Below are 11,390 nucleotides of genomic sequence, written 5' to 3'. Positions count from 1 at the left end.
AATAGCCAATTCATGTCTAGGTCTTTCAAACGTTATACTTTATAGAGTATTTCACTTTTTTTTGTAGAATAAATCTTCCATAAACTTCCATTCAAAAAAAATTTCATAGTTATATATTTACTCATATATAAAAAAGAAAGAAATAACAATTATTTGTATTCCATATAAGATTCACGTTTAATGAAACCAATTATTTCAAGAATAATCCTAAATTTTGAGATGGCAATCACTAATAAAATAAAGTATACCAGAAAAAAAAATTAAATTTTCCATTATTCACATAGATTATTCATCCTACTATCCCCTAGATCCACTCCAAAAAAAATTTAGTTAGTAAATTTTCATAAAATCAACGTGTAAAAAAACTTCTAAGTTTATAAACTTACGTACAATTAATAATTTCAGTTCAACTCATTTCATAATCAGAACGTATTTTAACATTTTAACTTCTTTGCATATTATCATGGTTGATAGTTTTCAACTTTTCGCACATATAAACACCACCAAGAATACACAAAATTTCATTTTAGACGGACACTATCCATTTAAAATTATGACATATTTGACCCATCTACATTATACCATCTACAATAAGACTAATTGACAAGAATAAATATGTTTCCATTGTCACCAAACTTCAAAAAGGAACAAAATCCTAAACATACTAAACAAGTCCAAAAAAGTTCATAAAAAATAATTTCCAAAAAAGTATGGAAACTCCACCTACACAACAAGATTAGAACAAAACAACAAAGAAACAAAAAAAAAAAAAAGCCAAAAATCACATTCCTTACTTTGTGATTATTATGTCCTATTTACTTCAAAACTCATAACACCCGTCAACATCAATAAAAAAAAAGTGCAAGAAGAATGGCATCAGTAACAGACATAGGAGTATCAGCATTCATAAACATAGCAACAGCAATAGCATTGTTGCTTGCTTTTGCACTACTTAGAATACAACCAATTAATGATAGAGTTTATTTTCCAAAGTGGTATTTTAATGGCAAAAGAAAAGACCCTGTTGCTGTTGGCACTACTAATTTTGTGGGTAAATTTGTTAATCTTGATTTTAAAACATATCTTACTTTTCTTAATTGGATGCCTCAAGCCTTACAGATGTCTGAAACTGAACTCATTGATCATGCTGGTTTTGATTCTGCTGTTTTTCTCAGGATTTATCTACTTGGGTACTTCTCTTTTTTACTCCCTTTTTTTTTGTTTAGTTAAATGTTTTTGGTGTATTCTACTATGTGGTTTTATACTTAATGCTTATCAAGTTTCTGTCTTTTTTTGCTCAATTCATTTAGTTTTTGGTGTTTTTGATGCGATTTATGTACTTTTACTTACCAAGTTACTGTCTTTTGGCTCAATTCAATTTTATTTTGGTGTTTTTGATGTGATTTTGTACTTGATACTTCAAGTTTCTGTCTTTTTTGCTCTTTTTTTTTTTTTTTGGTGTTTTGATGTAATTTATGTACTTGGGTACGTATAAAGTTTCTGTCTTTTTTGCTCAATAAATTTTAAAATTGTTTTTGTAGTGAATTTATACTCGGGTTTCTATCATAAAGTTTCTGTCTTTTGTGGTGTGATTTTACTGGGTTTAGATGTTTGTGTGTTCCTGATGATTTCTGCACTGATTGGTTTTAGTGAATTAGCAATTGTAATTGACTGTTACTTCCTCTCTTGCATTTGATTGTATACGATTTTCAAAATCCCGCCCTAACATACTCTGAACACGTGTATAATCAAATGAGACCGGAGAAGAATTTTTTTTTTCCATCCTTTTAGGCACTTTTCAAATTTATGATGTGTTTAAGTCATTTTGATGTGTTTACTGTGATTTTGTTATTTGCTGTTTTTTCTGCAATTTTCTCTCAGTTTGTGCTGGTTTTGCGTGTTGTTCATGATTTCTGTCTTGGGTTCTGCTGGTTTGATTACATTTTTATAATTAAACTCCTCTTTCATGTGATTATCTTTTGATTCAATTCCCTCAATTTATGTTCGTTTTTGTGTGTTTTTTTATCTGGGTTTGGTTTGATTATATGTTTTCAGCAGATATTGTCCTCTAAAGTTAATTTCTTTTGCTCAAATCCATCAATTTATGCTTGCTTTTTGTGTTGTTCTGAGCTAGTTTTGTTTTGATAGTGGTACTTTAGTTTTCAATCATTGACTCTCTTTCAAGTTACTTTCTTCTTACTCTATTCCCTCCTTCTATTGTCTTGTTACTGTTTCAGGAATTCGGTTTAGTTTTGGTTAGGGTTATAATTCCCCAAATATATACGGAGTACTGTTTTATGTGTTCTTGGTGTTTTCTGTTAGCTCGGTTTTCTGTACTTTATTATTTGTCATACAGTGAAACACTATAGAACTCTAATCTTTACAAACTTATCAAATGTAAATCTCTTTGATTACTTTTCTGGCGCCTATTTTTCCTTTTCTTTTTTGAAACTATGTATTCATGATATACATATTTTAGCATGCGGCTTCGAGTCTCAGCTGCTATTTCCGCATAGGGTTACGAGCACTTTCCAATTTACTGCCTGTGTGCTCATTTCTCTGCACGTTTCTTTGCTTTGACTTTTTTATTGGTCGATCAAGTTCAAAAATCTTGAGGTTTTTTTTTGATGTTTTGTTGCATTTGCTTTCATTTGATACATGGCCCTGTGATTCATTGTATTTGTATGATCTTTTAGGATGTGAATCTGCTGTACCAAAGTCCTAGCTTGCCTGCTGTCGAAGTTATTGGATTTTCTTACATCAACCCTATGTGAACTGAGTTGCTAGTAAAGTCGCATACTCTTTAGTCTTTATCATGTAGCCGTTTTTTTTTTTTTTTTTTTTTTTTTTTTTTTTTTTTTTTTTTTTCCGTTATTTGCTTTCCTATTACTCTACCTTCTCTTTTCAGTCAGTTTTTTTTGGAAATTAGAATGGTTAACACTCTTATTCAAGCCAAGTAGCTGATAATCTGATATACGAATTAGATTAAATTAAATTTCCCACGAATTTTTTTAATAAACCCGTGAATTTCGGTGCCTTTCACTTACGCGAAAGTGGTAATTAGCCCCCTTAACTTTAGCCAATTGTGATATTAGGCCCCATAACTTACAAATGTAGTAATTAGGCCCCATAACTTTGGCAAAAAGTGAAATCTAACTCAATTTCTCTTTTTAACTTAATCATATCATTAAATCATTTTATATATAAGTCCATTGTACACTAAATAATTATTAACATTTTAAAGTATTTATTTAGTTTATTAACATAATTTTTAGAATATTTTTAATATTTTTTACTAATTTTATTATAATTCACATACATATGAGAGTTTGTTTACAAGTATTCAATTTTATTTAATTCATTCAAATATTTGTTTGCAATAATGTGTAATAAATTGCATACACAATTTTAAATTTTTAATAAGTTTTATTTTATACTTACAAATTGTATTGATGAATAAAATTGAATATTTTAATTCAATTTTGGTTGAAAATAAAAATTTGGGTTGAATTTCATTTTTTATCAAAGTTATGGGGCCTAATTACTACATTTGTAAGTTATGGAGCCTAATCGCACAATTGACTAAAGTTATGGGGGCTAATCACCACTTTCGCGACTTACAATATATTTCTGGCATAATGTTGCAGCTGTTGAAGTTGTCACAAAATAGTCATGATTTGGACTATTGATGCTAATCTTAGTCTCGTGCTTCCCTTCCTGTAGGTTAAAGATATTCATACCTGTGATGCTTTTGGCAATTATTGTACTTCTGCCAGTCAATGCATCGGGTGGAACATTGTTTTTCCTGCGGAAAGAACTTGTTACAAGTAATATCGACAAGCTTTCTATATCAAATGTACGTCCTAAATCACTCAGGTAGGCTTTCCATTTCATTTTCCAAGTATGTTACAGATTTTCTATAGCAACTCTATATATGATGTCGTATTAATAGCCAGAGTCCTGCTTTTCACAAAAATTATCTTTGATCTAATTGTAGAGTTACTGAATCTATTCATGTGTATAACGGTTGTCTCTTAAATTTCAGATTCTTTGCGCACATTGGAATGGAGTATGTGCTCACATTTTGGACTTGTTTCCTGCTTTACAAAGAGTATGATAGGGTTGCATCCATGAGATTGTTGTTTATGGCTTCTCGACAAAGACGTGTTGAGCAATATACCGTAAGTTCCTCTTCATTTCTTTTCATAGGCTCCCGATTAGCAACCATGTATAATAACCATGTATAATTCTATCTAATTGAGTAGCATCATCTCATCATATATGTTTCAAAGTATCAAGAAAACTCCAGCCATGGCTACAACATCCTTGGAATGTTGTTTATGAGGAAAACCCTTGCTAACTCAAACTTTGACATGGTTAGATTATTTACTCATATTATATTGGGTTTTTGCAGGTTTTAGTAAGGAATGTCCCGCGTGCTTCAGATCGCTCAATCTCAGATTCAGTCGATCAATTTTTCAAGAAAAATCATCGAAGTACCTATCTTTGCCACCAGGTTAAACCTTTGTTTGTTGAACAATGTTAAATATCGGCTCCCGAAAACTTCATTTTACTTTAGCACGTTTATATGTGCACTCATTGTTTATTTGCAATAAGAATGAAGGTTATACGTGGTTGCTCTTTGAGTTAATCTTTGGTTCCTTCAATGTTAGGTTATGTTCAATGCAAACAAATTCGCCAAGCTTGTAAAAGAAAGAGAAAGAATCCAAAATTGGTTGGATTATAACCAACTCAAGCTTGAAAGAAATGCGAACAAGAGGCCAACAAGCAGGGTAACAAAATTTTAAATCAACATTTTAGAGATGTTAGATGTCTTTGGCTGTTCACGGATATGCCTAATACTCTAATAATGTATGCATTTTTACCGACATGTTATTTTGTGATCATATTCAGACTGGATTTCTTGGACTTTGGGGTCAAAAAGTCGATTCCATTAACTTCTACAAAGACCAATTGACGCACTTAGACAGAAAAGTAAGTTTTGTAACAAATTTTCTCTCATAATCATCTCCATCATTTTCTTTACCCCTGATGTAATTTGAAGTAATACCTTTATGTAAATATACGGACTAAGTCTTATTTTTTGTTTTTGTTGTACCTTTTCGTTTTAGTTAACGATGGAGCGTCAGAGAATTCTGAAGGACCCAAAATCTGTCATGCCAGCTGCCTTTGTTTCTTTTAAATCACGATGGGGTGCTGCGGTATGTGCACAAACACAACAAAGCAAAAATCCCACATTGTGGTTAACTAGTTGGGCACCAGAACCTCGTGATGTTTACTGGAAGAACCTCGCCATACCATTTGTTTCTATCACCATCCGTAAATTTGTGATCGGAATATCAGTTTTTGCCTTGGTGTTTTTCTACATGATACCCATTGCTTTTGTACAATCCCTTGCCAATCTTGAAGCGTTGGAAAAAGTTGCTCCATTCCTCAGGCCCGTAATAGAAATGTAAGTTTTAGCGCCTTTTTGTTCTTTAATTTCTCATCTTGTGATTAGAAAAAAAAAAAAATTAACCTCAATTTTGGAGGATACAATGAAGCTATATGTATTATTCTCTTACTCTCTTTATTATGTCATTATTGGAGGACAAAAGGATCTAAGTCAAATCATACGTTAATTTTCGGATCATGAGGTTCTTGAATTTATTGACTTTTTTTTTTACTTGCTGCTAGATTCTTTTAGGTGGTCTGGTATGTGAAGGTTTTAATCCGTTTTTTAATCTATGGAATCTATTTTAGTGTTTCCCAACTAATTTAAAAGTTCTACCGTTAAGTTTATTTTGGTTTCAGAATTTTAGCCTATATATTCAATAACTTTCACTGATTTGCTTCTGACTAAATACCTTAATGATGTGCAGGAAACTTATCAAATCTTTACTGCAGGGTTTTCTTCCCGGTTTAGCTCTTAAACTCTTCTTATATGTTCTCCCCGCTCTTTTGATGCTAATGTCAAAGATTGAAGGATATGTGGCTTGGTCTAAACTTGAGCGGAGAGCTGCGGACAAGTATTATTATTTTATGCTGGTGAATGTTTTTCTAGGAAGCTTAATAACTGGAACGGCTTTGGGGCAGCTTTATGCTTTTCTTCACCAATCACCTAGCCAGTAATGCTTCCTTTTTAAATGACTTGGTTTTGTTTTAAAACACTTTTTAGTAATAAATATAGATTAGACAATTAGGCTACTCACTTTTCTGGTTCATAATTCTATACCTTTCTACGACTTTTTCATCTCTTCCTCGAAGCAAAATATAATTGCAGGAAGGTGGTAAAACACTTTAAGACATATGAATGCCATGATGCATATGTCATTGCATATTTGCATATATAGTATGTGTATCGGTAAAGCTTTTGTTAAGTTGGAAATCTGTAATTTCATCTCAAACTTTTATTGCAAGTACATCAGACCACCTTCTTGTCCCCAGCCTGATTCTATGATTTTTGTCGTGTCAATGAACATCTTTGTCCATTGTTTTAAGTCTTTTTCTCCACATGCTATAAACCTTCATAGTTGATATATAACTGCCACTTGTTTCTCAATCTGCAGGATTCCAAGGACCATTGGTGTATCAATACCAATGAAGGCTACTTTTTTCATTACATATATTATGGTTGATGGTTGGGCTGGTATTGCGAGTGAAATTGTTCGTTTGAAGCCGCTTGTCATTTTCCATTTAAAAAACATGTTTTTAGTCAAAACTGAACGCGATAGAGACAGGGCGATGAATCCAGGAAGTATAAACTTTCCGGAAACTCTACCAAGTCTGCAGCTTTACTTCCTGCTAGGACTTGTCTATGCAGTTGTTACTCCAATACTTTTACCATTTATAGTCGTGTTCTTTCTCTTGGCCTTTCTGGTTTACCGTCATCAGGTAGTTATTCAATTCTATCCTCTTCAATATCAATCACATCACACAGCTTGTGAGAGTATTTACGCAAATTCATCCTTACTCATGATCTCCATTTCGTCTTATTTGTAATTTTTATGGCCCACTTATGAAATTAAACTAATCTAACATGGTTGAGGATCGGAAGAGTGATAAGATCGTGAGGGCTGAGTGATATGGGAAGACTGAAGATAATATGGATATGTTTGTTAACTATTCTATGCACGTTTTCATTGTTTTCTCATATTACATTGACTGTGACGGTACCATACAACAATTCATAATAACTGACCTAAATCATTTCAGGACTAAGGCTTTGTTGTTAGCCTTTGGAAAATTTACTAGTTTTCTATTTGTTTCTGTTCATTTGGTAAATTTTCTTAGACTTCACATTCACATGCATCTGATATCTTCAAACTGCTGAAACCTTGCAATTACGGAAGTCTGTAGTTTTGTAATACATGCAACCCTGCATCATCTTGATAACCAACTTCAACTCATCAAATTGTATTGATAAAAAACTGTGCACTTGTATGACCAGTGATCTTTGCCTACCAGACTCTAGTGTGCTCCAAAAAACTAGGCATTCTGTTTATGATCCTGCTTAGTGCTAGCGCATTTTCATCGCCTGCCGAGGAGCAGAAGCTAGAACACACTGACAATTAGCTTATTGTTCTCTCCGTGAACAAGATTGTGTGCATATCTAATATTTGTGTAAATACTCTCCCTATCTGTGTATCATGTCTGTCTGATATCTAATTTCGTTTCATTTTCCAGATAATTAATGTGTACAATCAACGATACGAGAGTGCTGGTGCGTTCTGGCCACATGTTCATACCCGCATTATCGCTAGCCTATTGATATCTCAGTTCCTTCTAATGGGGCTTCTCAGCACAAAAAAGGCTGCTAATTCTACCCCATTGCTTATTGTGCTTCCATTAGTGACCTATGCTTTCCACAAGTACTGCCAGAGTCGTTTTGAGCCTGCCTTTAATCGATATCCTCTGGAGGTCAGATTTTATATACACCCGAGAGTTTCATAGTATTTATTAGTCGGAGACTCCATCTTACATATCTTTAAGAAATCCATATTTTCCATTTGCTGCTAGTAATTGTTAGTCAATTCAACGATACAAATTTCATTATGGGATCATTCAAAAGTAATGTCCCTGTGTTCAACACAAGCGAAAAACATCATACATTTAATCTTGCTGACCCCATTGTATGTGGAAGCCTTTGCGGCACACCGGGGTTTTGTTCCTCCGACAAAATTTTAAAATCTCTCTTATAAGCCCAATGCCAAGGTAACTAATCGGATTTCGGGTGAATGATGTAACAGGAAGCCACTGAAAAAGACGAGCAGGAGCAAACTGAGGAACCCGACCAAAATCTAAAAGCTTGCCTTACTAATGCATATCTACATCCAATCTTCCACTCTTTCGAGGAAGTAGAGCTTGAAGACGTCAGGGTCGATGCAGTCAGAGTCGATAAACAACAGCCACCTGTATCAATTCCACCATCTCGAGTGGAAGAAAGCTCTGCAGCCTGTCCTCCTGAGCTCCCTCGATCTTATTCTTATGGGGATGAATTCCATTCTGACAAGGACAGTGGTCAGAATGTTCACTCGTTGCAGGAAAAATATAATTATGAAAGTCGTTGATCTTCGTAGCTGCTCAGAGGTACAGCAACATTACTGCGATGCCAAAAGGGTTCATGCGAATCACGGGTAAGGCCGTAAAGGGGTTTATGTATAGCATCCTTACCTTTGTGTTAGGAATACAGAGAGTACTAGCCACTTAGTGACTTAAGATGATTATGCTAATTTGAGATTAGTTAGAGCTCAACCCTTAATACTGTAATTTAGAATTTCGTCGTCGTCTCTTTCGGATAGTTTAGACTTTACCTTCTGATGTAAATCATCCTCTTATCAGTTGTACATACTAGATTTTAGTCTGTGCCTGATGCACCAAGATCAAGTCTGATTATTACTACCTTACATTTCACAAGAAATTCCTGAAAACCTCAAAGGTAAACATTTTTTGGCGAAATATTAATATAATTATCTATTATGATAAGTAAAAGCTTATTCTAGATCGAGGAAATTAACCAGAGCTTAGTATTTCATGGCTGCAACTTTGAATACCAAATTTTGCGGTAGTTCTAAATGGTTGGTTCGTGAGTTACTCTCATCATCTCAATTATTTAATGATTGGTTTGTGAGTTACTTTCATCGTCTCAATTATTTGTCATAGTTGGTAAACAAATAATTGGGATGAAGAAATTAATATTTGGCGGAAAAACAAAGCAAACTAATTGAATAATAAAACTGTTTTAATGTTTTCTTCACCTGTTTTTAATAATTCTGCAATTTTCAACTTTGTTTCAAAGTTATTAGTTTATTACTCATATACGTATGATAAATTTGAAGTTATCCGTACTTGAAATTTGGATTTCGCCTCTACACATGGCTATGGTATCTCTATATGTGCACCATTAGACCTGTCAAACGGGTCGGGCGGGTCGGGTCATACGGGTCGGGTCAGAATACGGGTCGGGTCAAATACGGGTCGGGTCAGATACGGGTCGGGTCATACGGGTCACGGGTCGGGTTAGGGTTAGAATACGGGTCAAGAAATAATTTTTAACGCCTTTTTTAAACGATTTTTTTAATTTAAAAAATATTTTTTTAAAAATTAAAATATGTTTAAAATTATTATTTTAGTCATATTCATCATATACAATAATTATATTGATATAATTATTAAAATAAAGTTTTTTTAATAATTATTTTATTATTAAATATTATAAAAGTTATATAAAATTGACTTTTTAGTTGAATTTTTAATTTTAAGTAATAAAAAAAATAATTTTTTAACTATATTTTCAAATATAATATATAAATAATAATATTTTTAATAAAATTCATGATTTTCCCTTGATCCAACGGGTCGACCCGTTCGGGTCGGGTCTCGACCCTAAAATAACGGGTCATTTCGGGTTCGGGTCAAACGGGTCGCGGGTCGAAAAAACCGGGTTTGTAACCCTAAGAAAACGGGTCGGGTTGGGTCGGGTTTTCGGGTCGGGTCGAGTTTTGACAGGTCTATGCACCATTCATGTTACAATCAGGGGCCTACCTAGTAGGAACCGGAGTAGCGACAACTTTCGAGAAATAATTAGATTATCGAGAAATAATTAGATTATCGGTTTTTGCTATCTAAAAATTCTTAAATATGAGACCTCTAAAAATATAAAACAATATAGAAAAATTCGCTACCCCAAAATTCTAAAGCCTCGTTTGGTTCATACGGGAATCAAACGCATGTGTTAATTTGCAATGCACGGGAGTTTAATTCCAACACCAAAATTCACATGAATAACAAGAATTGGTTTGGTTGCCATGTTGAAGTTCTATTCTTTTCCAATGACCATGAGGGGGATGGGTAGTTAAATTCCCCCATCAAACTCCCCCATTTTACAAAAAATGGGGTAACCAAACAAGCTCTAATTCTAGGTTCGTCCCTGGTTAAAATAATATTAATAATGAGCACATTTTATCCCATTTTGGCTTGTTCTTTATGGTTTACCGTCAATTTATTTTAGTTTATCTCAGTTTCATTCAGTTTAGCCCATCTCAACTCAAATTAACTCTTAATTCAGCTTCATTCAATTTAGTTCAGTTTTTTTCGAGAACTGGTTTCTTTCAAACGGACCTTTGTATCAACATCTCTATGAAAATTCCGTTATAATGACGTTTCAAGATGCGAGATGTGTGAACAAAAATGGAAGCAAAAGTGAGGCAAATGAGTCGATCAATTGTGTTTTTTTGGTAGACTTCCACATATCAATCAGTTACATTTAACATGTGTTTGTTTGTTTAGTACCACTTCCGTCGTCCACACATTCCAAATGGATGGACCGATAACGTACTCTCCCGTCTATTTGGTTAAGTTGGGAATTGGGATGTTGAAAGCTAAAAGGATGGACCGATAACGTACACAAATAGGATCCTACATCCTGTTGTACAGTAGCATTGTACAACAGACCCATATGCTATATATATAGGGTCATGCTCATTCATGGACATGATTTACTCAATCATGGACATAATTGACTAATTTACCCTCCCCATTTCAACACCCACATATTTCAATTTTATTTTCTCAATCCAATTATTTATTCAACCTACTCCCACCACCTGTGAACCACCCTGCCGCCACCACCTAACCACCACCCGTACCTCCATTAACCCTCCAGTGCGGCCGTCGCCCATAACTCGCCCTACCCCATCCGCCTAGACCCGTCCATTCCTCCACCGCCAGCGTTTCCTCCTCACCCAATCCGAGACCACTTTTGATCCGCCCACCACCGTCGACAATCACCGCACGACCGCCGTCGAGCCTGTCCACTACCGCACACCAATACCCCGTCCCCTGCAACTAGCCTCCCCCATCTCGCTCCATCTTGCCTCAATCACAATTGG

General features: G+C 34.4%; 1 protein-coding gene across 4 annotated transcripts; it reads left to right on the top strand.

Annotated features, from left to right (window-relative positions):
• The first annotated feature begins 776 nt into the window (after window positions 1-776).
• On the top strand, window positions 777-8,886 carry LOC141607904 (CSC1-like protein At1g32090). 4 transcript variants are annotated; one of them, XM_074427256.1, is made up of 11 exons: window positions 777-1,190; window positions 3,724-3,876; window positions 4,046-4,181; window positions 4,415-4,516; window positions 4,674-4,793; window positions 4,915-4,995; window positions 5,133-5,473; window positions 5,883-6,128; window positions 6,570-6,894; window positions 7,687-7,920; window positions 8,250-8,886. In XM_074427256.1, exons 1-11 carry the CDS (start codon window positions 871-873, stop codon window positions 8,568-8,570), a joined length of 2,379 nt encoding a protein of 792 aa, XP_074283357.1. In that variant the 5' UTR covers window positions 777-870; the 3' UTR covers window positions 8,571-8,886. The 4 variants fall into 4 exon arrangements, with proteins under 4 accessions (XP_074283357.1, XP_074283363.1, XP_074283368.1 ...); XM_074427262.1 differs by having other exon boundaries at window positions 1,100-1,190; window positions 3,724-3,856; window positions 8,250-8,665; XM_074427267.1 differs by lacking the exon at window positions 777-1,190 and adding an exon at window positions 2,708-2,786 and having other exon boundaries at window positions 3,724-3,856; window positions 8,250-8,665.
• Window positions 8,887-11,390: the final 2,504 nt, after the last annotated feature.

Source organism: Silene latifolia, chromosome 1 (genome assembly GCF_048544455.1).
Source record: "Silene latifolia isolate original U9 population chromosome 1, ASM4854445v1, whole genome shotgun sequence".
Lineage (NCBI taxonomy): Eukaryota > Viridiplantae > Streptophyta > Magnoliopsida > Caryophyllales > Caryophyllaceae > Silene > Silene latifolia.
The sequence above is the reverse complement of the archived record's forward strand: the minus strand, read 5'-3'. Positions and strand labels throughout refer to the sequence as shown.

Excerpts from the sequence above, each read along its gene's own strand:
- LOC141607904 (XM_074427256.1), top strand. The coding sequence starts at position 871 with ATGGCATCAGTAACAGACATAGGAGTATCAGCATTCATAAACATAGCA. Across the intron at positions 1,191-3,723 it reads CTCAGGATTTATCTACTTGG|GTTAAAGATATTCATACCTG; the intron begins GTACTTCTCTTT and ends CCCTTCCTGTAG. Across the intron at positions 7,921-8,249 it reads TTAATCGATATCCTCTGGAG|GAAGCCACTGAAAAAGACGA; the intron begins GTCAGATTTTAT and ends ATGATGTAACAG.